Raw genomic sequence first — 27,943 nt, 5'->3', positions numbered from 1 at the left:
AAAGATTCACTCCATGAAAGAAATAATTTATAAACCAAGTTTCACTGGAGTTTAAAATGAAAGACAACATAAAGAATATTAGAAAACAGGCCACAGACTGGGAGAAAATATTTTTTAAAAAATCTGACAAAGAACTGTTATACAAAATGTACAGAGATTACTTTAAATTTCACATTAGGGCCACAAACAACACAAGTAAGAAATAGAAAAAAAATCTGAATGGACACTTCACCCAAGAAGTTGTATAGATGGTAAGTAAGTAAAAGAGTTTCAACATGATATGTCATCAGTGAACTTTAAATCAACAGTGAGATACCACCATATACTTATTAGAACAGCCAAAATCCAAAACCCTGACTACACCAAATGCTGACAGGGATGTGAAGCAATAGGAATTCTTATTCACTGCTGGTGGAAATGTATAATGGTACAGCCATTTTAGAAGGCAACTTGGAAGTTTCTTATAAACTAAATTGTTGCCATAATATCCACAGTTATACTCCTTGGTATTTATCAAAAAATTGAAAATGTATTTCTATACAAAAGTCTGCATATGAATGCTTATAACAGCCTTATTCATAATTGCCCAAACGTGGAAGTAGCCAAGATATCTGTCATTGGGTGAATGGGTAATTATATTGTAGTACATCCAGGCAATGAAATATTATTCATCACCAAAAAGAAATGGTCTGTCAAGCCATGAAAAGACCTCGAGGAAGCTTAAGTGCATTAATAAGTAAAAGAAGTCAATTTGAAAAGACTGCACACTGCATGAGTCCAGCTATATGACATTCTGGAAAAGGTCAAACTTTCTGGAAAAGACAGGAAAATGTAGAACACCAAGTGTGAACCCTAATGTAAATTATTGACCTTGGGTAATAATGATGTGCAAATGTATCATGAAATCAACGATCATTGATTTTAACAAATGTACCTCATGCAGGATATTGCTAATGGAGGAGTTTTTTGGTTTTTGTGTTTTATATGGGGAAGTATTTGGGAACTCTCTGTATTTCTGCTCAAGTTTGCTATAAACCTAAAAGTGTTCCATAAAATGTGTATTAAAATTTTTTATGTTTTAAAAAGATGATGACAAAAGAAAACACATTGAGGCCTAAAGTTACCATGGCTATTTCATAAAGGAGTTTGAGAGACTTTTCCTGGGTATCTACTTTTCATTTTTTTCCCCAAGAGTAAATAGGCAAATTGCTGAACAAATATTATGTTCAGTTTGTTGCCACATAATCATTTATGTATTTTTTTTATTTTCAGAAGAATAAAGTACATCATTCATGGGATACACAATTCTAATAACACTATTTCCAGGAAAGGTTGAGGAAAATGGCCTTATCTTAATGTCAAGTATTTATTGTTTTCATGTTAAATATTAATGAATGCTTTAACAATGCTTTTTAAATGTTATGTTTTGGTAGAATTTGATTTTAAATTTTACTTAATAACCACTGTTTTGATCCTTTTCAGGTATGCAGTTTTGTGTGGCCAGGTATCTGAGTTTGAGGGCTTACAAAACAAAGTCAACTATGGATATTGCTTCAAGGTATTTATCAACATTTAAAATGCTGTAATGTAGTTATATGTTTAATTAACAGGTATAAATCAGATTATTCAACAAATTAAGCTCTGGGAATATTTATGTTGTTTAAATTGTGAGCAGGAAATGAAATGGCACTCTTTAAGCTATACTGTGACAAAAAAGAATCAAACTATTTGGGCAATTAAATATTATTATTATTCCAAATCCTGGAAATAAGTCACATAGGAAATGAGTGCTATTTTTTTTTCAAAGATATAGGGTTAACCTCTTAGTTGTGAGCTAAGTTATCAACATCATAAGTAGACTAGGCGTAATTACAATCTACATATGAACTTGGCAGGAGCAGATAGGGTCCAATATAAAGTTTAAACTTGCAGCAATAGATGAACAAAATAAGTAATTCACGTACACATCACTTATTATTTGCCTTTAGTTATTATAGCCCAATAAATAACCCCTCAGGGTCATCATTTAATTATATTAATGGTTGGGGTAAGGAAGCCTCTGAGACAACACTCTAAGCCACTTTAGAGTTTACTTTTACTAGGAGTTAGTGCAGCTCCATTCAGTAATATCTGAAACTTAGAAGATGACTTTTCCTTTGGATATTTCTTTCAGGAACATCTAGATATAGCACTCACACTTTTACCTGAAGAACCCTTTGTGTATTACCTCAAGGGAAGATACTGTTACACTGTAAGTTGAATGCCTATATTTATAAATCTTATTTAAATGCACTATGAGTATCTGATAGAGAGATAACTTATTCATTATGTTTACTGGGTGCCAATTGTAGGGAGACTATAAAATCAGCATAAATTTTGTATGAGTGCTTATGTTTTTATAATTGTGCATAAATGTATAATTTGTATACTATTTTAAAATTGTAATGCATATGTTATAACTTTAAAACTTGAAATTTGTTTATATATGTATAAACATGCATGATTTTTGCAGTTGTCTCACTTTGTGATCTCTTGGGTTGGCATCAACCACCCATATGCATTCACTTTGTATATAGGAACACCACTTGTGGTTCTGTGGGAAGACTTCTTTTCATCCAGCAGTGTTTACTGAACATAAATTATGTTCTGGCTAACTGACCAAAAGATGAATAGAACACTATGTTTGTTTTCAAGGAACTTAATTTAGAAGAGATATGAGACAGTGCTCAAAGAAAGCAGCTGGTCAGCCTTAGACCCAGTGTCTAAAATGGCATCATTAGTTTACAGAAGTAACTGAATGTGGAACTATATCTTAACAGGTACATGGAAAAGTTACCATGAAAGGGAAATGCTATTTGTAAGTGTGAACATTAGGGTGGACAAAAGAGGTGACTTTCTTTTTAAGACTGAAAGATGAATAGAGGTAAAGAAATTTGCTTTTATTGCCCACCCGCTGAAGATTAAATGTATATTTTATAGTTTATTTCTTGTTGCCTTAATCCTTAAAATAGTCCTGTAAGGCAATTATTCTTCCAGTTCTAAATAGTTCAGAATTTGAGTCTTTGTGATGTTAAAAACCTCCCCACAGTCCTAATTAATTAGTCTATGAAAAAGCCAACACTGAAATTGAAATTTGCTTAATTCCCAAAATCACATTCTTTATATTATGTAACATAGGAAGGAAACTTACATTTTAATAAAGAAAAAGGAAAAAAAGTAAATAACCCATTTTTCCCATTTTAGCCTAGTTGTGAGACTGCAGAGTCAAATAGAATGATTTTTAGCACTCATGTTTTTATAATCAATATAATGTTCTAAAACACAGGATGATGTCTCCATTCCCTATAGTACTGCACTATTAAATATACCATTCTTTTGCTAGGCTGTACTGGCTTTCAACAACTCACATTTTTATTTACTATTTACTTTCAATTGATCCTAAGTTATCTGAACTCTCCTTGAGTAGAAAACCTACATTTTACACTTCTTGATATCCTTTTCATCATCAAGCTCAGTTCTTCACACTTAAGCTTCTGTACAAGTATTTATTTGTTTTTGAATAATTGATTGATTCACTTTGTATATAGGAACACTACTTGTGGTTCTGTGGGAAGACTTCTTTTCATCTAGCAGTGTTAATTAAAAGTAGAGAAAAAATACTGAAAACCAAGAATATTTAAAAGCAATAGTAATGAGGCTAATATTGGCATGGTTCTTATAAGCATTTTATACATTTAAAAATAATTTATTTATTTTAGCTTATTTATTTCTTCCAACACCCTGTAAGGTAATTGATTTGCCCAGGGCCACTTAGCTAATAAGTGATACAGAATAGGATTTGAACACAGGCAGTTTGTTCCCAAAGTCTTTGCTTTTTAGTAGTATGTTCTCCTACAAATTGAAAGTACAGGTGATAAATATGAGTTGCGCAAGAAATAAGTTGGAATTCATTCCAGCAGGGGAAATAGAAGTGTGAATAAATGTATAAAGATCATTTCTAGCATATATAGACTAAAGAACTTAAAACTTTCTGGCCACAAAATATCTTAAAGTATGTATATGTGCCGTGTGTGTGTGTGTGTGTGTGTGTGTGTGTGTGTGTGTGTGTTTCTAATCAGATCAGTAAAAGAAAAAGAAAGAAAGAGAGAAAGGTAAGGGGAAAGGGAAAGGAAGATCCAGAGGCCAAGAGCACCAGCTCTGAGGACAGGTAAAGCAGCCATGAAACCACCTGATACCCAAAAGTATTTTTTAAGCCTGGTGAGCAGATCTTTGTTGGGGATTGAGGGACTGTGGGCTTAAACAGAGCAGAAAGTATATGAAGAGTACTGCAGTTTATCTAAGACTCAAAAAATACTTTTCCTAGGGAAAATAAAAAGGTGAACATGAATAAAATTCAGCAGAAGCTTATAGCAATGACTATTCATTCTCAGTCTTGACAATGGGGAAGAGGGAAGGGAAGGAAGGAAACTCCTGAGACTTACAAGCCATTGACCCAACCTCACATGAGTCTGGGGCTTGAATGTACAAAATTTGTTTAGGCTTAAAAACCCAAGAAAGAAACTTTAATTCAAAACAAGCCCTGATCCATATGCCAATGACAGAAGCAAATTCTGTTCCTTCCTGAAAATTGTACTTTCACAGAGACTTTGTAAAACTTTCACACAAAGTGTCCCAACAATGATGAGCTCACAGTCAAAAATTATAGACTATAAAAGGAAATAAGCCAAGAGGAATAACAATCAATGGAAACAAAACAAAACAAAAACCAAACAAACAAACAAACAAACCAGAACAGAAGTAGATCTAAAAGGACTTCAGATTTTGGAAACATAGAATACAGGATATTAATCAGCAATATACAGTGTATTCTTTTTAAATACAGTGTATTAGTTTTAAATAAGAAGAATTAAAGGGAAAATGGATGCACAGCTTTAGTAAAATTCAAAGCTATTTTCTGAGTATAAGCTGGGTTAGTTTATGGCTTTGCAATAAGACAAGCTAGAACTCACTAAAGAACTTGATAAATCTTTTCTCTTACTCTAGGATAGGAAGTTTGTATAACATTACCTCTTCTAATTATAGCATTTCATCCAACACTGGATGTTTAATTTTATCCATAAAATTAAATGAAAAATGAGTAAATTAAAAGTATTTCCTAATGCACTAAAATGCATATGTTTGTTTTCTAGATCAAATTTCAATTTAATCACTTTATAAATAAATGTTATGGAGTGGCAGGTAAACACATTAAAAGATAATTATTATTATTAGTTCTTGGAAAACAGAGAACCTCTATATACTCACTTAAAGGACTCAAATTAAAAATTCAGGCAATAACAAGTGTTGGCAAGGATATAAAGCAACTAGAACTCTCACATATTGTGGTGGGAATATATGAATAATAAATAAATTCATGAATGAATGGTAGAGCAATTTTTAGGTATTTAATAAGACAAATGAAAATATATATTCATAAAAGACTAATACATGAATGTTCACAGCAGCTTTAGCAGCATAACAACATGGATGAATCTTCAAAGAATTATGCCAAAAAGACTCATTAAAGAGTATATAATGTATATTCCATTGGTGTGAAATTCTTGAAAAGACAAACTGTAGTCATAGATCAGTAGCTGCCTTGCAGCAGGAACTGGATAAGGAGATTGACTGCAAAGGGGCATGAGAGAGCTTTTGGGGATGATGGAAGTGTCCTATATATTGATTGTTTTGGTGATTTAGGATTATATACATTTAGCAGAACTCATTGAGTGATAGACCTATAATAGATGAAATTTTAGTTTATTTAGATTATACTGTAATAAAGCTGATTTCATTTTTCATTTTTTTTAATTTATAATTCTTGTTGTTTGTATTTTGTTTTTGTTTTGTTTGGGTACTGAGAACTGAACTCAAGGGTGCTTTACCACTGAGTTACATTCCCAGTAATTTTTGTTTTATATTTTGATTCAAGGTCTCGTTAAATTGCCAAGATTGTCCTCAAATTTGCAATCTTCCTTCCTCAGCATCCCAAGTCACAGGGGAGGCTGTGAGCCACCACTTTTAAAGCTAATTTTAGAAACACATGTGATCATAAATTGTAGAAATTAAACCATGCAAAAATATATCAAATAGCAATCAAAATAAAACTGCTAAACAGGCATGTGCATACACACACCATATAAATTTTAAGGCAAAATTATATCTAGAGATAAAAAGGATAACTATACAATAATAAAAAGTTCAATTCACCAAGAATTTCTAAACTAGTATGTTCATAATAACAGCCTCAAAATTATAAAATGAAAGCTGACCAAATTATAAAGATAAATATACAAACCTACCATCTATTGATAGACTTCATCTACCTCTTTTGTTAATAGAACAAGAACACACTCATAAACATTAGAATTTATGCATATTAAACCTCACATTTTAAAAGTTATTTAATGGACTGGATTTCTGTTACTCTAATTAACTTGGATGAAATTTTAAAACCATAATATTAAGTGAGAAAAACCACATCATAAAAGGAAATAAACAGTATAATATCATTTTTTACAAACTTCAAATCAAGTGAAATAAGCATATCAATAAGTAAAATTATATTGAAATGCAAATAATTTTTAAGTAGAGGGTAATGATTACCTAGAAATCTAGAAGATGGGAATAAGAAAGAAGTTGTTCAATGGAGTTTAAGAATTATCAGCTACATCAATACCCTTCAAGTATTCATTTCTGAATGAGCTTAATCTTTAATTGCAAACATCTAATATCCATATTTGAAAAAATGAAAAACTTTTAAGAGAAAGCAAAAACTATATGGAGTATGAAATTAGTTTGTTTGGTTATTGGTTTAAATAAGTATACCGGACCCTCCCTCTGCACCATTTCTGAGTTGAGGTTCCTTATTCTATTTCCATTCTGAGATGCAGCTTCTGATTCAGGAGGCAGGTTGGCAGCTAAGAGTAGGCAGAAAAAAAGTAAGTCTGAGCTTCATAGCTAGTAAGTGCTAGGCAAAGAAGTACTCTGCACTTATATCAAATCAGATGAACAAAGAGGATTGGATATTATTCTCCAATATATATGAGTATTCCAATCTGGTTTCAAAACCAGTGCTTCTGGAGCTCATGGCTTGTTAGGATTATGAAAAGAGGCTTGGGATGTTGCTCTGGGTAGAGCACTTGCCTATTATGCATCAGGCCCTGGGTTTAATCCCCAGTGCTTGACCAAAAATAATTATTGGAAAGGGAATCAAAATTAATATCAGAAGTGTGATATCTCTCATGTGTTATTTATGGGTATTTTTATTTATAAGTACATACATATACATACATACATATAACTGGGGAGAGATTAACCATTCAAAAGGTGAACAACTTTTGAGAGTAATGTTCTGTACTTGCAGATCTCAAAACTCAGCTGGATTGAGAAAAAGATGGCTGCTACTCTGTTTGGAAAAATACCATCTTCAAATGTACAAGAAGCTTTGCACAACTTCCTTAAGGTATATTTTATCTATCTGTTATTTTGGTATCAAATTGGCTGCCATCTGTACCAGTCCCTGTGATCCTTGTTGTCAAGGAAGTCTTCCTCTTTTCCACGTGTAGATCTCCAAATGAAGCTTCAGTTTGAATCCTAGACTTGGCATATTCTATTTTTAAGCCTTTCATGGTACAAGTTACATTTCTACTCAAACTTCTAAAGCAGCTGCATATACCCTAGATCCTGGTAATGACAAGCTGCTTTATAAAAATAATTTAGCAGCTTAAATGAAGGTTTAAGTAGAGCAGCCTTTACTACCTAATCCAGAAGCAGCTCCCCAAATCATGTGAGCATGTGCAGAAGCAGTCATACCTGATTATCAGACTTGTTCCTGGTACTCCCGGTGAGCCTAATATAGAACCAGTTTCATCTCAAAGCACTAAAAGATACCAAAAGGAAGTTATTTTTAATAACCACCTTCTAAGCTGCAGACACACTTCTATAGAGGATTCTCGGGGCATCAGATCCAACCAGTATTTTTATTCCAGTATTACAATACATTATTGCTATGCTAATACAAATTTAAATAGTATGTAAATATGAACATATGTTAATAAATGTGTAATATATCCACCCATATAATCAACTTTCTATAGGGCTAATCCTTTGCCTTTCTTTGGAGCAAATTATAAAATCTTATAGTTACAGGTTGAGCATCCCTAATTTAAAACTCAAGAGTTCCAAAATGATGCAAAATCCAAAATTTTTGAGCACCATCATATCATTTCTCAAAAAGTTTCAGATTTTGGAGCATTAGGGATTTGGAGTTTCTGGATTATGGATACTCTACTAGAAGGCAAAGTCTATACACGTTTTTCAAAATTTAATAAAGAAATCAAAGCTAAAACACTCCTGGTCCCATGCACTTTAAATATGGGATACTCAGCCTGTACTAAATGTTGTTTCTTTCTCCACCAACCTAATTCAGGATTTATAAAAATATAAGTAAAACCAGGCTCTCAATTGTATTGTCCAGTGCCAGTATTTGCATTGTATTTTAGAGATATATTTTGTAAAATAGAAAGGGAATTTAGACATCAGGAGTTTGAGGTGGCAAATAGGCTTTCTTTCTTTTGCCATCTCTGACCAATGGCCAGTGGCTACCTGGAGGGCTTTGTGAAAAAGTAAGTGTTCTGAGATCAAACACAAGCCCAACAAAGAGAGTATAGTAAATAAAAGCACACTGACTACTCTTATTTTTTATTTAAGTGATCTTTTTGTTTTATGAAAAGGGAATCAAGGAACAACTAATTTGTCCAGTTTCACACAATGACGATTGAAGACTCGATTTAATATATGAATGAAGTCAAAGAGTACAACATCTTCATTTCTTTCATATTTTTATATCACTGAGAATTAGTTCTTTCATTTTAAATTCTATAAGAATATGTATCATGGTAGATTTAAGATAGATGATTTATACAAAAGATGCCAAGTTAATTAGAAAAAAATGTATTTGAAATTAAAACTCATTTCCTCATAATCACAGTTATGATTGGAAATTAGATTTTCATAACACTGTAAAAAAGTTCTTAGAAGATGCTAATATGCCTGAAATAATACACAGATAAAATCAAACATGGTTATCAGCACAATAACATAGAGATAAGTAATACAGATTCTGGAACTAGAGTACCTGGTTCAATCAGCTCTACCACTTATGGGCTGATTAACATTGGGCAAATTATTAAACCTCTGTCTCTTTCAATTTAATCAACAGCATGGAGATAATAGTACCTACCTGATAGTGGTGTTGTGAGGATTAAATACATTCATAAGAGTAAATTGCTTAGAGTGTGTCTAGTACCTAGTATGTGCTTAATTTACTAAAAAAAAAAAAACTCTCAGAATTTTAACCTTATTAAAAATTTAAACATCTGGGAAAACTATCTTGGGAACCCTACCATTTGATCATTATTTAGATTCTATATGAAAATGTGTTCTATAGTGTTTGTCAAAAAGAAGGGAGAAAGCACAAGGAATGCTTCTCTCCATATTTACTTCAACAGCTGAGGGTACTGAAGAACAAGTGCTGAGGGGTAAGGCTATGAAGGAAAGAAGAAACTCGTCCTGGGAGTGGTCGGGAGGACAAAGAAATAGCACAGGCCTTGGATTCTACACCTAAGGAGAGTCTGCAACCCCTGGTTCCCACAGGAGCCCATGTTGTTGGAATTCCTGTTCCCAATCCATTCCTCCACAGAAAGTTCACAGGTTCCAGGAATGGGTATCCAGAGCCACCCAATAGGGTGCAGTAGAGGTCAAGAACACTGACTTAGAGTCAGACAAATGAAGCTAGGACTCAAGCATTTTCCTGTCTGTATGATCTGAAACACATTTTTTAAATTTCTCCTACTCTCAAATTCTTCATCTGTTAAGTGGGCATGGTAATACCTACTTTTTATGGTTTGTGTAAGGACATAAAATAATACATCTAATGATCTTGGCCCAGGATCTAGCATGTTAAAGGTTCTAACCAAATAGAACTATCAGCTACAGTTATTTTACTCTCATAATGGGAAATCTGATCCTCCTCAGCTTCCAAGAATCTTAGACTGATCATCATCTGTGAATCCGTTATGGGAATTCTTTTAAGCTGTAGAATGTTTCCCACCTCATCCAAAATTCTGGCATGATTCTCTGGGGCAGTGATTCATACCCTGGGCAATGCATTAGAATCGCCTGAGAGCTTTGAAATATGTATCCAATGCCATTACTCAGACTATTCGTTTCCGAATCACTGGCTATGTCAAGACATGGTTTATAGACAATAAATCACATTCATTTTAAGTATACAGTTCAGAGAAGTTTGACAAACTTTTATCCCCATATAGCCATCACCATTTGAAAAAATAGTATTTCCATCACCCTAGTGAGTTATCTTTTACACTTTGCTGTCAGTTTTCTTATTCCCCACCAAGGTAACCACTAATCTGCTCATACAACTTGTACTTTTGTATGTATCTGGCTTCTTTCACTCAACGTATTTTTAGATTCATTCATTTTATTGAGTTTATCAGTAAATCTTTTAATTGCAGAGTAATATTACATTATGTAGATATACCACACCCTTTTATTGGTCAATATTTGCCTTGTTTCCAGTTTGGGCCTATTATGAATATTCTGTAAATTTTCATTTATAAGCTTTTGTATAGACATGTTTTTATTTTTCTGGGGTATGTACCTGGGGGTAGAATTGTTGGATCATATAGTTTTACAACTTGACCAGTTTTTTTTTAAACTTTCAAGGTGATGTCAGTAGCAACCTATAGGAGGGTTTGGAATTACTAAACTATAGGGTGAATACATATAGGGAGATGTGGCAATATTGGTGAACAGTATGTGAAACATGATTTCACATACTTTTTGCAATCATATAATCCATGAGTCTTTATTAGTTGTTTTACCAGCTATAGAGCTTTCTTCTATGTCCTGATATGGTATAAGGCAACTTCCTGAAATTATGAGATGTTTTAAAGCAAAATTTATTTACTCAACAGTGTTTATTAAGCACATAGTGCTTAACACATTAGACAAACACACTAATGTCAAACACAGTTAGATGCAAGAAATACAGAAATGACCAACACAGTTCCTGCCCTCAAGGAACTTGGACAGCCAGGTAAACATGTACAGCAGTCTTTGCCAAGTGTTGTAATAAAGAGTGTTATCAGAGCCTCTTTAGAAACTGCCCCTCAATTAGAACATAATACTAAATGTTGTTTCCCTTCTTGTAATTCATCTAAGGGCTTTAGTAAATGGTTAGAATCTGTTCCAGTTTAGGAATTCAGTGTTGCCAATAGTCTGTATTCCTTTGGGTTTCATTTGTTTTTAGCTATGAGAACAAAAAGAAGTATTTCAATTTCTAATCACTTTGGCTAATTAAACACAGGTGTTAAAGTATGCAGAATTAAAACGCCAGCATTGAAGAAATAAACTGCCTACGTGCATACTATTAGGACTAGTGTTTCAATCCCAGATGGGATTGGACAGAGCTGACACAACTACTGAACATAGAAGCAGGTACAGTTGGACAAAGTTCATTCTATCCTTGTTAGGATGGCTCAAGAAATGTATTTACTAAACTAGAAATGTTGAAGTGAAAATAATTAGACAAGAGAAGAAGCAGGAGAACCAGAATCCATCAGCACCACAGATGGCTCTACATTCAAAGTTCACTGAATTGACAGCTTCCTTTAATCTGTTGGTCTCCCTTCTACACAGGTCCACACATTGGTCAACTACTTGATCTTTAAAAATTGTACCCAGGCTGAGTTCCCAGCCCGGGAGATACGGTCCTCCTCCTCCTTTTGGAATAAAGTGTCTTTTACAAGGAATATGCTCTGTTAAGATATTGCAGCACCCTTCAGCACCCTAACTTGGTCACACACACACACACACACACACACACACACACCCCTTCAACTCAGCAATTCAACTTCTAGAAGTCTCTTCTACAGACATAATCACACATGTACATAAGCACATGGGTACAAGTATGCTCACTGATTGTTATTGGGGATAATAGAGAATAAATCTAAATGTCTACTGGGGAATCCTTCATTTAATTAAGGCATATCCACAGTATGAACAATGGAGTAGGTCTGTATATACTAACATTAAAATGTGTCTGATTCTTGTAAGTAAAATAAAGTTTTGAACTCATGTGCAGAAAATGATCCCATTTTAAATTTTCTTTCAAAAACCGTTTTTTTTTTCCCTCTACTTAACAGAAGGTCTGGTAGGATGCATGTCCTATTTATGTAGGTAGTCTACTATTAGGACTAGTGTTTCAAGAATCTGTTTTTCCTTCAAAAGGACTTGCTGTGATGGACTTCAAGTATTATCCAACTCATATAGAATGTGTTGAAATCATAAAAAGTTAAATATTAATCTCATGGAAGATGCTTGCCATTGTTACCAATCATGCTCTTCTCTCATTACCTCAAGTGTGTGAAATGTATAGGACCTGCCTTGCAGTGAATATATCACCAGTTGTTTTTGTTGTTGAAAGGAAAAAAAGAAAGCATAGACAAAAAAGAGTGACGGTAATGATTATGTTAAGGAATTTCAAAACTTAAAGTGTCTCAATGCTTTGTCAGCTTTATGACCATACTAATTGATTTCATTTTAATGGTTAAATGCAAAAGCCATGTTTATGCCCAAAAGACACTTAAATTAATAAGATGATTCAAATGTGAACAACCAGCCTAAGTTCTTAGAGCAGTTATGTTAATAATCTTACTTATTGAAATATATCCTCATCACTTGTGGCTGTTCTTGTAATACTGTCCTGTTATCCTCTTATCTGTTTTCTCTTAAATTAGGCTGAAGACCTACACCCTGGTTACTCTGTGCCCAATTATATGTATTTGGCCAAGGTAATGAAGAACACTATTTAAAGATCACTTTGAATCCATTACATAAAAATGCAATTACCTTTAAAATGACTTTTTTCATTTCCAGTGTTATATAGATCTTCATGAAAATCAGAATGCTTGGAAGGTCTGTAATTTGGCATTATTACTTCCTATTGTTACCAAAGAGGTAAGTCTAGTGACAATGAGTGATGGTGTCTTATCAGTACTATTCAAGCTTAAAATAAGAACAACTGACTTAGTATATTTAGAGTTTTCTTTATTTATTAAATTTGAAAAAAATGAAAAAATAAAAATAAATTTAACATTTTTAGCCTTATTGAGGTATAATTGGCATATGCAAGTATTTGTATGTAAGATATACATCTTGATGTTTTGATATATGTGTACACTATGAAGTTCTTGCCACATTGAAGCTGATATTTCCATCGCCATACAGTTACCTTTTTTATTATTGTTTAAAATACTTAAGATGTGCTCTCTTAGCAAATTTCAAGCATACCCTACAATATTATTAACTACAGTCACCAGGCTGTGCCTAAGATCTCCAGAACTTATTCACTTTCCAACTGAAAGTTTGTACCTTTTGACCATCCCAGAGGAAATAGGGAGATGCTGACAATCACTCTTACATTTTCTGCTTCTGTGATGGCATTTTCTTTAACACTAAGACATTTTGACCTGGATTTTACATGTACTGTGAAGTTTTAAAATTTGCAATGGTTCTGAAAAATAACTATCACTAGAGGACCACTTGAATCTTTTAAGGGACATGAAAGTCATGGGCTAGCAGATAAAACATCCTGATGCTTGCTAGGTGTAAAACTACAGAGAATGGATCAAGCCCCACTGGGAAGGAGGGCAGACAGCACATGAGCTAGCGATCAAACTGTGTAGGCAGCAAACAAACTTAGAGCGCAGTGAGATTATTCAAGGCCATCAAAAGGATTAAAGGTGTGTATTAACATTTTCTTTGTTTTTTGACACCTTCCATTAATGGAAAAGTAACTACAGCATTGCCTCTTGACCTTTTATCCTAAAATTCAGACTTCTAGGTATGCTATGTGGTTTAGGCATGCTTCAGGATTCACAGTTCAGTCTCTGCTTCTCTGAGTCATTGCCTGGTATTGTGGGAACAGATGGAAATAGGTAAAGGTATTCTTGCTCCCTTCTCATACCACCAAACATCATCATCCTCTGATTCATATATAAAAAAAAAAAGATCTCTGGAAAAACTTTGCTCTTCTGTGTTGAAGGAGTGCAGGTTCCACTGTTGGTCGTGATCTGGAATGTAAACAAGTAAGACTCCTGTTGCCCTCTAGGAGCTTGTGGCCTGAGAGAACATATGGTGTACATCCAAGTGACTGAGATTTAAAGTAGAAGGCATGAAGTGCTAAGAGAAGTACAAATAATTGGTTATGGAAAGTTTGAAAATGGGAAAATTATTTCTCCTAGAAGAGGTTAGGTGACATTAGAGGTGGTTTTTAAAAGGTTTGTGTAATGGGGAAGTGTTAGTGAAGCATGTTGCATGTCATGAAAGAGGCACAGAAGTGAGAAAGCAAAGATTTGTTTGCCTGGGGTGGAAGGAGTGCTCAGGGCATTTGTAGGAAATGAGGCTGAAAATGGGAAGTGACACAAGATCTGCCAAGGAACCTTAGGGTTGGGGGATGTCTATGTCTCTAAAGAGGATCACTGAGTCCCTTCCACAGACACATGAGCAAGGTCCTGGGCTGCAGATATATATTTTCTGGATATTAGGAATTCCCAACAGGGTTGATTGCCCTTCTAACTCAAATCCCTTATTAGGTTCCGTAAGTTAATAGGGGGTACAAAATGGTACAAAATCTCAGTAGCAGTTTTCCAGAAGACAAAGTTTTAGATAATTTTTTTCAGCAGAAATCAGATTTTTGTCCCTCTAGTTGCTTGCTATGTGTTGGTGATGGGAACCCTACTGTCTTTCACATTTTTCCTGAATGATGTCAGTTACATATAATAATTCATTCATATTATAATGTAATATTAGAAAACAGTATGATAATGCTATGTAATACCTGGTTTGACTTACAGATTTTATGCATTAAATTTAGAGCTCTCACAAGAGGCTAAATATTGACATTGCTCAGAGTTTGGTCCTTGATTTGTAAGTCTCTTGTCTTCTCTCCTATTTATTCCTGTCCCCATCCCCAAGCCTGTCCTCCTTGGCTTCAAATGCCATACGTATGCCAGGGGTCCTCAAATTTCTATCTCTAGACCTCTCTTCTGAGCTCTAGCACAACTTCCTACTTGACATCTCCACTCGGATGGCCTCAGACCTCTCACACTCAACTCACCATCAGGCCTTCACATCTTCTGTTCCTCCACCTTCCTCCTTAGTAAGTAGTACCTCCATCCACCCAACAGGGAAACCTGAAAATCATTCTTAATGCCTCCTTCTCCTACTCCCGCCCCAAGCGCAGACATAACCCCGGGCACCAAATTCTCAGAATCCCTCTTTTAAACCACCCCACTTTTCACTCTCTCCACTGCTTCTGCTCAGAGCGCCACCTGCCTTCACCTGGCCTTCAAGGCGTGAGAGCCTCCTAGCTGTCCTCTCACAGCTTCCTTGCCTCATGCCTTTTTGAGAGAGTGAAGTTCCGCATTTTTAGCATGTCCTTCAAGACTCTGATTTAACCCCTACCAGTCTCATGTCTCCCCTCCCCTTTGCCCCATGTTCATCCCTGCCTTTCACCCTAGAGCTTGCCCTTCACTCTTCCTGAAACACTCACTTCCCACACAGCCCCTCACCCCTTTCACTTGCTTTACTCCTACTCATCCTTCAAGTCTCACCATAAATACCATGGCTTCAGGAAAGACATCCATGATACCCCTGGCAAGAAAGGCCCTCATGCTTTCCTTCATATCATTTAGTGCCATTGTGATTATACGTTATTTGTTATTTGTGTGATTGTTCCATTAAAATAGCAAATAAGTCTGCTTCATTCACCACTTTATCCCTAGTGTTAGTATGTTGCCTAGCATATTACCATTCAGTAAGCACCATTCAGTAAGTATTGGTAGAAAGAATCAAGACACTAATTCTACACAAATAAAAATAATAGTGTGAACACTAATAATAAGTAGGACTGTTAGTAAATATAACTAAGAAATTTGGATGCTGTATGAGTATTTCTTTAGTAAGCAAGATAGCATGAGCAGATATTTCTCACATTACCTTCTTCTTTTTCTTCCAGTGATGTCTCCACTTATAATCTTAGTAATTTTTTAAAAATTTCTTTTCCAAAGAGATCAAAATGAAGTGAATTACATATCATTCTACCTATCTCTAAAAAGATTGTTCATGTTGAAATATAGCTCATTAATGATTTTGCTAATCATCAAAATGATTTATCAATGCCACAAATTAGAACTAAGATCACCTGGAATTGGCTGGGCATGGTGAAACATGCCTATAATCCCAGTGGCTCTGGAGGCGGAGGCAGGAGGATGCAAGTTCAAAGCCAGCCTCACAAATTTAGCGAGGCACTAAGCAACTCAGTGAGACCCAGTGGTCAAGTGCCCCTGAGTTCAATCCCTGGTACCAAAAAAAGATAACTTGGGCCTTAGTTTCCACTCCCTCATGAACTTGCTTAACATACTTGCCTCTTTCTTGTGGCATTTGTAACTTCTTCCTTGACATTTATAGACATGTCTTTTGTCCCCTACCAGGGAGCTCTAAGCCCATCACACTCCTATTTGATATTGGAAATGTCAGCCAAGGTCTCTAGAGCACAGTTTGGCATGTGTAAGCAGCTTTACATTCCCAAAATTTGAAATTGCAGTATTTTTATTATTCATGTGGACTTTTCTTAACCCTAGGGAGGTAATCTCAGATCCTGAGAAACGTTCCTTTTTTTTTTTTTTTAATAAAAGGGATTTCTATGTCTAAGGCAGAGTGAAAATATTGCTGAATGAAATAATGACTTCACAAGTAGCTTGAAAGTTGTTTGCCTAGAGGCAGTATTCATGTTCATTGGCCTGAAGTGTACTGAGAAAGCTTAAATATAAAAAGTATTGTGTAATTTGTTTTTAACAATGATGGATGTGCTAATCTGGGGAGGGACTATAGTTTTAATTGCTGTAATATTTTAAGTGACATTAATCACCCTTCTAAAACAGACTCATAAGACAGTTGTCTCTAATATAAGTAAGCTACTTCATAGGTCAATAATGTGTGTGTATGTGTGTGAGTGTGTGTGTGCACACAGGCACACACGTGATTTTTCTGGCTCTTAGTTTTCTTCACATTTTTCTGGTAGGGCTAGGGCTTCTTCACATCTCATAGTTGAAGAAGAAAACAGTAATACTGTTAACATGCTGGTGGATCCATTGTGTCAGCTTGCATGGAAGGCTTTCCCCTTCCTGAATCCTACCACTCCAAATCTGGTGCAAGAAGATCATGGGAATAATTGCCCACATTACCCATATCTTCATATATCTGGATCATGCTTGGCCATCAGAAATCCACAGTTTCTTTGTAATGACCTTCCAAAAAAAAATATGCCTGCACTGAACAATAATCTATTTCAAAGTACCAAAAATTATCGGAGTAAGTGTGTGAAATTTCATTGTACACTTGTATTTTCTTTATAGGACAGAGAGGCAAACAAAGAGGTGAAAAAAGTAATGACTTCTTTGAAGAGGTAAATAAAAGAGCTTATTCTTCAACAAATCCAATGTGGTCTACTAAAATTTAAGTTTCTCAGAGTTATATTTTTATCAGTTTTTTCTTTTTTGCTATAAGTGTAATGTGTTCAGATTTGAAGGCACAACCATGTTTCTGCAGAATTCATTCCACTAGTAGCACTACAAAACAAATCAAGTTATTTTGAAAATCTATTTATATAACTATCTATAAACGTGTGCTTTTTATTTTTCTCATCAAACTATAACTTTCAGAACATTTCTTTAAATAAAATGTTTAAATCAATCCAATAAAATTAATTTTAGTGTATATTTTATTGCTGTATCAATGGAGACTTTATAAAACAAAATAATTTAAGTATAGTCCATGGAAAAATAAAACAATATAATATATATTACAATATATTGTATGTTACAATATATTGTTATAATATATTATAATATATTATAATATTATAATAAAATTCTGTTTTGCTATTGAATTTACAAGAACTTTTCTTCTTTAAGGAAACACTCAATATTGGCAATATTGCCATGAGATGTAACATTCTTATACTGCTAGTAGGAAGGTACAAACTTTTGGTAAAATGTCTAGAGCCTTAAAAATATATTAACACTAATATTGTAATTCCATTTCATAAACATATCTTAAAGAGAAAAGTATGAATTATTTACATGAAATGTTCATAACAATATGAGACTATGTCCAACAATAAGAAAACGGCTAATCACATTACAATTTAACTACAATAGCATATCATTTTGACATTAAAAACAATTGTTAAAACAATACAAAGAAATGCACAGAATATTTTAAGTACATGATAAAATAGAACATACATATAAGCTCAACTTTATAAAAATGTGCACAGAAAAGTTATCTAGTAGGAAATATATTAATATGGTAGTAGTTTATGTTTCTGTGAGGCTGTGCTTTATTTCTCATATTTTCCAATTTTAAATAATAAATTGCTATAATTTTTTAAAAACTGAATTAGCTAACAGTAATTTTAAAGATTCCCTGGTATCCTTTAACTAACCTTTATCCTGGAAATCAGACCAAAACTTGAATACATGGATACACACACACACTCAAAATTTCCAAGCCCTGACTTAGAAATGCCATTGAATCAAACTGATCTTGTTCTCCCTTCTCATCTTTTATAATGGCCAATAGAGAAACTGAATCAGTTCAACCTCCTTTACAACTGGCCTAACACTAGAACTGTTGACAAGATGGGGTAGTAGTGTTGCAGGTCCTCTCATGGATTTTCGGAGTCTGTATTGCTATGGATACCTCTGATAGCTCTAAGCCACTAAAGGAATATGCAAGTTAAAACAGACTATTCCAGCTAGCAGCAAATGACATAAAACCCATCATGTTGTAGGCTTCATGGGAGCAATTCACTCAAACCGAAGGCAATTAGACTTTCTCCAGGAATTATGAGAAATATAGAGGAACACTGGTAGATATCAGTGAGATTTGGGACTCAGAACTAGAACATGACAATGTTCAATTATTTTAATGAAATTCCTCTTTGGTCCCTGCAATTAACATGTCTTCAATTGACAAGTGGATAGGACTTTGCCTAATAGAAGAAGTGTAACGCTTCTACATCAATCTTCAACGTATTAAGAATTTCCTAACCATTGGGCAATAGCATATCATTTTGACATTTCCCCAACAGTGTGGTAAAAGGAACAGTCCCCTTCCCCATTATGGTCATAAACCTTCAAAATAGCACCAAATTGTATAATCATAAGAATATGTGTGACGAGGCCATCTAAAAACAGTTTCTCCATTAAATATCCCATCTTGTCAAAGCTGACAATTTTTCTTGTATGACAGTGTTATATGTAGAATATTGCACGCACTTCAGGAAATTTCACACAAAGTGAGCCATGGAGACTCTAATTTTTTTTTTATTATTACTTCACTCATCACTCAGGTTGCTTGACTTTGAAGAAGCCAGAAAAACTACTGAGTGTCCTGATTGAGGATTTCTGCTACTGGGTCACTAAGGCCAAGCTATAATGATATTCACCCTTCACTCACAGAGAAAGTACACAAACTGCTAACCTCTCAAGCGACTCCATGGACAACTTGGGAAAGGGGGGTTCGGATCCAAAACTTTAAACATGTTCAGATTCAGGAGATAGGAATCAACCTGTATGCTACAATTCCTCATGAAACATTTAAAGAGTAACTTAGTGTTCCACAAAAATTTTAACGATTGTAACGTCCATATAACTGCATTGATAGCTCTTACTTAACAAATAGTTTTCATTATAACATAAAAATCCCATCTGTTGCCCCTAAAAAGTTGTCAAAAGGCTTTTCATATGATACTATTTTTATACTCTTGAATTACATAGAACAGTGGTAAAAACTGGAAGAGACCTTAAATATAAGCTCTTATACCAAACTTCTTATTTGCATTGATGCATAAGTAGCACAATGAGGGTCAGAGAATTGTACTGGCCGAGCCAGGGCTGTGTCCAGGCCTTGCAATCTTACATCTTCTGCATCCCTCTTTGAGCCAAGGACTCTTTACATGCAACTGATTGGAATCCAATGTGCCTGACACGGAGTGGGGGCTCTCAGAATGGTAACTTACATGGTGACTACCTATTCTAAATGCTTTTTCTATCTCAGCCCATTTCATCCTCATAGCAGTCCTATGAGGAAAGAACATTCAGTTTTACTCGATTACTCCCCTATGCAGGGGAGCTAAAGTGAGCTTTTAGATAACATGCCTAAGACAGTGAGCAAAGGATTTGAAATTGAGCAGACAGCTCCAGAGTGCATGTTGTAATCTGGGCCACAGTGCAATTCTGCCAGCCAGTGGGGGAAACTATGGATAGGGGAGGAAATGATAGAAAGTGGAAGGAGAGCATAAGAAGAGGAAGGAAGAGAAAGGTAGGAAAGAGGATTTTTTTTCTCAATTTTTTTTATTGATTGTTCACAACATTACAAAGCTCTTGACATATCATATTTCATACATTAGATTGAATTGGGTTATGAACCCCCAATTTTACCCCAAATGCAGATTGCAGAATCACGTCGGTTACACATCCACAATTTTACATAATGCCCTATTAGTAATTGTTGTGTTCTGCTACCTTTCCTATCCCCTACTATCCCCCCTCCCCTCCCCTCCCATCTTCTCTCTCTACCCCATCTACTGTAATTCATTTCTCTCCTTGTTTATTTTCCCATTCCCCTCACAACCTCTTATATGTAATTTTGTATAGCAATGAGGGTCTCCCTTCATTTCCATGCAATTTCCCTTTTCAAAGAGGATTTTTTTTTAAGTGGAGGGGATCATAAGGAAAGAAGGAAGATAAAGATAGGGAAAAAATGAAAAGAAAAATCTTATATTTATTTTTTGGATACTAGCATGCATTTTCTAGTTTCACATCATAAATTTCCAATACACATAATACTCTTACTTATTTTCCTTATATTAAATCTTTCTTATATGCCCCAGTGTCCCTACCCAGATAAGGAAAGAGAGGCAAAAAAAAAAAAAAGAAGAAGGTGGAGAAGACTAATTTTAATAACATGATCTTACTTGGTCTGTTTATGTTAGGAAAATCTCATTGAAGGCTCTATAGTCAATTGATTGGTCAATTAACAAAACTAGTTTATTTCACAGTGATAAAATACATTTTAGAGGCAAGTAAAGTTAGTATCTTGAAGTTCTGTGATTTTGGAGCTCCCGAACCTGTATTTTTCTATAGGAACCTGAAGCCAAATCATTAAGGTTGAGTTTTTCAGGTTTTATTGAGATGTAATTGATGTATAAATAATTGCACATATTTAAAGTGTATAATTTTGATAAATTCTGATACATATATACACTCACAAAAGCATCACCATGATTAAGATAAACATTTCTATCACTTCCTAAGCTTGTTCATGCCCTTCTACAATCTCTCCCTCCTGACCTTCTCTGTACCCCATCCTCAAGCAACCACTGATCCGCTTTCACTATAGATTGTATTTTTTTAAATTTCATATTAAAAGAATTATATATCCTTTTCTGTATAGCTTCTTTCATTAAACATAATTATTTTGAGATTCATCCAGGTTGCAGCTGTGCCAATAATTAATTCCTTTCTTTAATTCCAAGTTGTACTTTTCATTATATGGCTATGCCACAGTTTGTTTCTAAATCCCCTGTTGATAGATATTGGAACTGTTTCCAGTACTTAATTATTACAAATAAATTTTCTGTGAACATTCATAGAAAGTCTTCAAATGGGTATATACTTTCATTTCTCTTGAATAAATACCCAGAAGTAGGAAGTATGGTTGATGTATGTCTGTCATTTGATAACTGTCAAACTTTTACAAAGTGGTTTTGTCATTTTACATTTTCACCAATAGCACATGAAAGTTTCACTTGCTTAATCTAAATTTAAAATCACTTGGTTTTAATTAATGTTTTTAATTTTAGCTACTGCACTAAGCATGTAGTAATATCTGGTTGGGGTTTTAACTTGTATTTTCCTAGGGACAAATTATGCTGAGCCTTTTTTCATATACTTATTTGTCATTCATTGATCTTCTTTGTGAGATGTCTATTCAATTTTTTTGCCCACTATTTAAATTGGGATGTTTGTTTTTTGCATATAGCTTGAGGTATGGCTTGAAGTTCATTTATTATGTTGTTTGGAGACTTAGTTATTCTAACACCATTTGTTGAAAAGACTATCATTTCTTCACTGGATTACCTTTGTACCTTTGTCAAATATCAGATAGATATGGATTTATATTTGACAGTTTCTGGAATTTCTATTATGTTGCAATGATTTATTTGTGGACCTTGATGCCAATACTATATTGTGTTGATAATGTAGTATAAACCCTTCAACTTTTTAAAAAGGCTATTCTAAGATCTTTTGCATTTCCTTATGAGTTTGAGAATCAGCTTTTTACATTTCTACCCACAAAATCATGGCTGAGATTTTGATTGGTGTTGTATTGATCAGATTGAAAAGAATTCACATCTTATTACTGAGTATTTCAATCCATAAATATACCTCTTTATTTATTTAGGTCTTTAATTTGTTTTGCAATGTTTTGTAGTTTTTAATGTATAGGTCTTTCACATTTTTGTCAAACTTACCCCAAGTATTTCATATTTTAATGCTATTATAAATTACAATGTTTTAAATTCAATTTCCGATTTTTCATTATATATAGAAATACAATTGATTTTTGTACAAAGATGTATCCTGCAACCTTTTTAAACTCACTTATTATTTCTAGTAGGTTTTATCTAGATTTCATTAGATTTTTCTTTACAAATGATCATGATGTTTGTAAATAAAGACATTTTACTCTTTATTCTGGATGATTTTGTTTTGTTTTTGCCTTGTTTTACTGTCTAGAACTTCGAATACACTGTTGGACAGAAGTAGTAAGAGTGAACATTCTTATTTTGTTCCTGATCTTAAAAGAACTCATTCAGGATTTTGCCATACATTATAATGTTACCTATAGATTGCTTGTAGCTTCCCTTTCTTAGGTTGAGAAAGTTCCCTTTTTATTCTTAATTTGCTGATTTTTTTATGGAATGAATATTGAATTTTGTCAAGTTTGTGTTCATTGAGGTGATCATATGGTCTTTCTGTTTTAGTTTGTTTATATGATAAATAAATTGATTTTTTAATATTTAGAAAATCTTGCATTCCTGGGATAAACCTTAGTCTTAATTTATAATTATATTAATATACTGGTGGATTGCTAACATTTGTTTAGAATTTTTACATAAATATTTACAGTGGATATTGGCCTGGGTTTTCTTGTAATTTTTTTTCCTTTGGGCATTGGAGTAATCCAAGCCTCATAGAATGGGTTAAGAACTTTTACCTCCTCATCATTTTTCTTAAAAAACTTTGTGTAGAATCAGTATTATTTCTTCCTTAAACATTTTGTTGAATTTACTAGTGAACTCCTCTACACCTGGAATTTCTTGTTGAGGTGTTTGTAGCTATAGTTTCAATTCTTTTAATAGATACAATTAACAGAATATTTAGTTTATCTTTCTTGAGTGAGCTTTGGTAGTTTACATTTTTTGAAGAATTTGTCTTATTTCACCTAAGTGGTCAAATTTATTAACACAAATTTAGTAATATTCCCTTATTATCCTTTAATTATCTATAAATCTATAGCAACACTACCTACCTCATTTCTGATAATGGTGATTTCTGTTCTGCTTTTTCCTGACCAGAAACTTAGTGTTATTGAGCTTCTCAAAGAAACGGCTTTTGTTTTCATTTATTTTTCTATTTTCTGCTTCATTCCTGCTATAATCTACTTCCCTTCCTCTATTAACTTTAGGTCTTATATTGTCTTCTTCTAATTTCTTAAGGTGAAAGCCAAGGTCATTGATTTGAAACTTTGCATCTTTTCTAACGTAGGCTTTTATTGCTATTAAGTTCTCCCCAAATACCACGTTAGCAGTATACCACAATTTTTATTTCGTGTTCTCATTTTCATTCAATGAAAAATAAACTCTAATTTCCACTTTTATTTCTTTGTTGACACATAGATCATTTAGAAATCTGTTTGGTTTGCAACTATTTGGGGATTTTGCTGATATCTTTCTGTAGTTACAGTTTACTTAAATTTTCTTGTGATCAGAAAACATTTTGTATGAATGGAATCTTTTTAAACATACTGAGGCATGTTCTATGGCTCAGAATATTCTCTGTCCGGTTAATGTTCATTATGTACCTGTGCCCAGCAGGTTCAAAAACCTAGAAAGACATGGTGTTCTTTGACTAGGAAGACAGCATATTAAAATTCTCAAGTATCCTTCAGTTAATCTACAAACAGGATGTAATTCCAACACAAATGTTAACAGGATTTTTTTGTGTTCTAAGACTCAAATGGAAAAACAAACCAGTAAAAGTGATTGTGAAAATGCTGAAAAAAGTCAAGGAAGTCAAGTAATAATACAGGCAACCACATCTACTAGATAGGAAAAAAATATGTAAAACTAATATTCTAAGAAATACTGTGGATCTGGGGTGCTGCATGCTGGTATCAAGGAGTGGTTTTTTGAAATTTCAATGTGTGATTATAGATGGACCATTGATGTAAGAGAGAAGGGATGACTGGGATGAAATTAAGCTGTTGGAGGCTATGAAGGACATAGTAAAAAGAGAATTTAAAGTACCACCAGCTGAGAGAGGCTATTGAACATGTGTTTGATGCTGGGTCTCCCAGTAGTGCATTTTTCTGTTTTCTTTAGGGCTGTGTGGAACCTCTTTAGCCCCTGTAAGCAGTGGGTCCAAAGAGCCCATCAAAACAGAAGTAAACTCCCCCAAACAGCAGCACCTGCAGGCACTGAAAAGTCCTATTCCCTCTGATTTGACAGGAAAGACAGTCTTGTAATCGTAAATTACATTCTGCCTCTGAAGAGTTCAGCTAAGACATTTCTTTTCATTGAGAGTAGCTGGATTATTGCAGAATGACTACAGAAGTAATATTACATTATCCACCATACCAAAGTGATCCCATACAATTGCCAAAAATTAATTCAAAACTTCTACTCATCATCATCAAGATCTGTTCTTTGGTTTCCACATGATAGGTCCAAACCTCCACTCCAACCTAAGAGATTGCCACCTGTAATTTCTGGAAAGGCAGCTGAAGATGCAAAACAGTACTTAACTATTTCAGAACATTACATTAAATCACAGAGTTATGATTACACAATAATCTTTTGGACTTCCAACCTAGTTTGAAAAAGCAGCACTTAATCTAGTCAGACACACTGAATGAACAGACTAATTTGGAAATTTGGATTTTAAAGTCCATAAAAAAGGAAAGCAAGACAAGAAGAAATCTTGGAGTGTTTTACTTGTCAACAATAATTATACTGAAAATATTTTCCTTTGTCTAAAAAATTTCAATATAGTTTAAAGGCACTAAATTTGTATTCACTCTATAGAGTAAGAGGGACAACAGAACACAATGTTTGTAACAACCAAACCTGGAAGACATTTGGGCAAAACTTGACTGAATTATTTGGCATGAGGAAATTCCATCTTGTAGTGCTATAATTCAGACATTTAGGTCAAATGAAAGAGTTTTGTGATGTTAGGTACTGTGAATATGTGGGAAATGTTTTTAAAGGAAGATGAGTTCTTAATGGAAAAATGGAAAATTGTGCATAAATATGGTGTTCTTTTTATTAAGTAATGAATTCTACTGATTGTTGAAAAGAATATTTTGAGTGAACTGAGCATGGACTGAAAGAGTGAAATGAACTTTTTTACTGGTTTTACATCTTAAAGACTTTTATTTAGAAGTCTGATGCTTCCATTGTATAGCCTATTTATTCTTTAGATTGTGGATAAGTTACATTGTGGGTAATATATGCACAATTTATGTCCCAGAAATGAATAAGTATTCAGGGAATATCTAAGCATGTTAATTATGTCAAGAACTTTCTGGATTCTACTTATTAACAGTATTATTTTAAATTAATTGTAATAAGTGTTGCTTATACTGGAAAAAAGAAATATTGTGAATGAATAAATGAATAGGCAGATACATTAATGACATAGAAGAAAAGAAGTCTATAAATATATTCAAATACACAGGCAAACAATATATGTTAAAAGTGGCAGGAGTAAGGTTGTGGCTCAGAGGTAGTGCGCTCGCCTAACATACGGGAGGCACTGGGTTCAATCCTCAGCACCACATAAATATAAAATAAAGATATTATGTCCACCTATAACTAAAAATTAAGTATTAAAAAAGTGGCATGTAGAATGAATTATTCAATGAATAAGCCCCTAGAGAGTAAGGAGGGTGGGAGAAAGATGGAATGCACCACAAAGTTGTTAACAGTTTAGATCTAGATTCATCAGCAAGAGTCAGGAGCATCTTCACTTCAGACTTCCCAAAGCACTGATGTGTCTTACCCATCATTATATTCCAAGCACTCACAACTGTATCCAGACATGGTAACTGTACTAAGTAACAACACAGTAACTACTCAGCAGAGTAATAGGTGCATATCCTATTTAGTTCTGAATATCACAGCAAGGCAGGATATGCCAAGTAGGAAGAAAATCAAGAAGAAACAAGGACAAGTAGGAAAAATAATTTGAGGAAGAAAGTAGCCTAGTGGGCAGATACTCAAGGGATATGCCCTGACTGTTCTTGATTTTACTGAGATGCCTCCTTCCTCTAACAATTTACTTAACACTCTTTCAGTTTGTTTTTTACTAATTTCTGATCCCATATTTCTACTATAATACAACCCAACAAGATAACGCCTAACAAAACTGAAACAGAGTGAAACAAAATTGGAACAACACAAAATCATTATAATAGCCTCCTGAAATGTCCATCCGTCCTTTCTCCCCATCTGTTCCTCAGATGTGAGCGGTTTTTCTTCCACCTTACACATCTCTGGGGACAGGCAACTTAAAACAAAAGGGAAGCAAAACAAAAGAATAATCTTAAAATGGCTACCCATCCTCTCTCCCTGCCCTCAGGGGAGAGCAGTTTACCTTATCACTTACCCTCAGTTATTCCTGTTCCCGTGCGGCCCACCAAATGCCGAAGTCTGGCTGGGCACAATCAGGAGCCACTTGTCAAAAGAAACGAACTTTATTTTTAGAACCACACATGCCAAACAAAACTGCTCCTCAGGAAAAACCTTCAGAGACCAACTGCCACCACCGGCTTCCCACAAGCCTCTCAACCTCCCCCACTCCTCCTGCTCTTCAGGCTGATTGGCTGGGTCGCGTGGGCGGAGCCAAAAAAAGTCCCCCAGTGAGCAGCTCCATGGTCTGAAAGGGGGGGAAACAGCCCAATGAGCATCACGGCAGAGGAGCCAATCAGTTGGCAGCTAGAAGTTGCTGGGGCCGCTGTGAGCCAATCATCAGCTGGCAGCTGGAAGTTTGCTGGGGCCCCTTCGGCTGTGGCTCTCAACAAAGGGAAACTTGTTGATGTGGGTCAACTTGAAGATAAAGAAGTACCTATGATCAGTAATCACAGAGATAGCATCAGAGAGATGTCTGATGTGTGATCTGGGAGGGGCATCCCTGATGCAGAAGCACCACACCAGGAGCCAAGAGGCATGGTTCTGCATGATCTTGAGCCCAGCTCACAGGGCTCACACAGGAATGACTCGAAATGACAAATGTGAGTATAGTTTTCAAACTCTATTTGGTGGTACTCAATCAAAAAATAACTGTGCACTTTGAGTTGAGCCTTGTTCGCGACATGCACAAACTTCACTGTTGTCACCTTTTATTTCCATAAGAGCCCTGGATGACATGGACTATGTAGACCCAGCCAGAGTCCTCAT

The 27,943-nt window shown here is 34.5% G+C and overlaps 1 protein-coding gene and 1 pseudogene across 8 annotated transcripts in view; both read left to right on the top strand.

The window, feature by feature from the left end:
* RMDN2 (regulator of microtubule dynamics 2) overlaps window positions 1-27,943 on the top strand; it is a 102,428-nt gene that overhangs the window by 62,193 nt on the left and 12,292 nt on the right. For 5 of the 7 annotated variants that reach the window (XM_081264092.1, XM_081264091.1, XM_081264089.1 and 2 more), the window contains 5 exons: window positions 1,483-1,558; window positions 2,174-2,251; window positions 7,406-7,504; window positions 12,867-12,920; window positions 13,006-13,086. In XM_081264092.1, coding sequence (XP_081120218.1) covers window positions 1,483-1,558; window positions 2,174-2,251; window positions 7,406-7,504; window positions 12,867-12,920; window positions 13,006-13,086 — 388 coding nt within the window. Of the gene's footprint in view, window positions 1-1,482; window positions 1,559-2,173; window positions 2,252-7,405; window positions 7,505-12,866; window positions 12,921-13,005; window positions 13,087-14,239; window positions 14,910-17,546; window positions 17,597-19,546; window positions 20,533-27,943 lie in introns of those variants that run through there. The other 2 variants (XM_081264087.1, XM_081264093.1) reach the window with 2 other exon arrangements.
* On the top strand, window positions 25,085-25,760 carry LOC308632420 (shieldin complex subunit 3-like; annotated as a pseudogene). The gene has a single exon. The product of its transcript is annotated as a shieldin complex subunit 3-like (transcript).

Source organism: Spermophilus citellus, assembly GCF_964194105.1.
Source record: "Spermophilus citellus genome assembly, chromosome: 13".
NCBI lineage: Eukaryota > Metazoa > Chordata > Mammalia > Rodentia > Sciuridae > Spermophilus > Spermophilus citellus.
The sequence above is the reverse complement of the archived record's forward strand: the minus strand, read 5'-3'. Positions and strand labels throughout refer to the sequence as shown.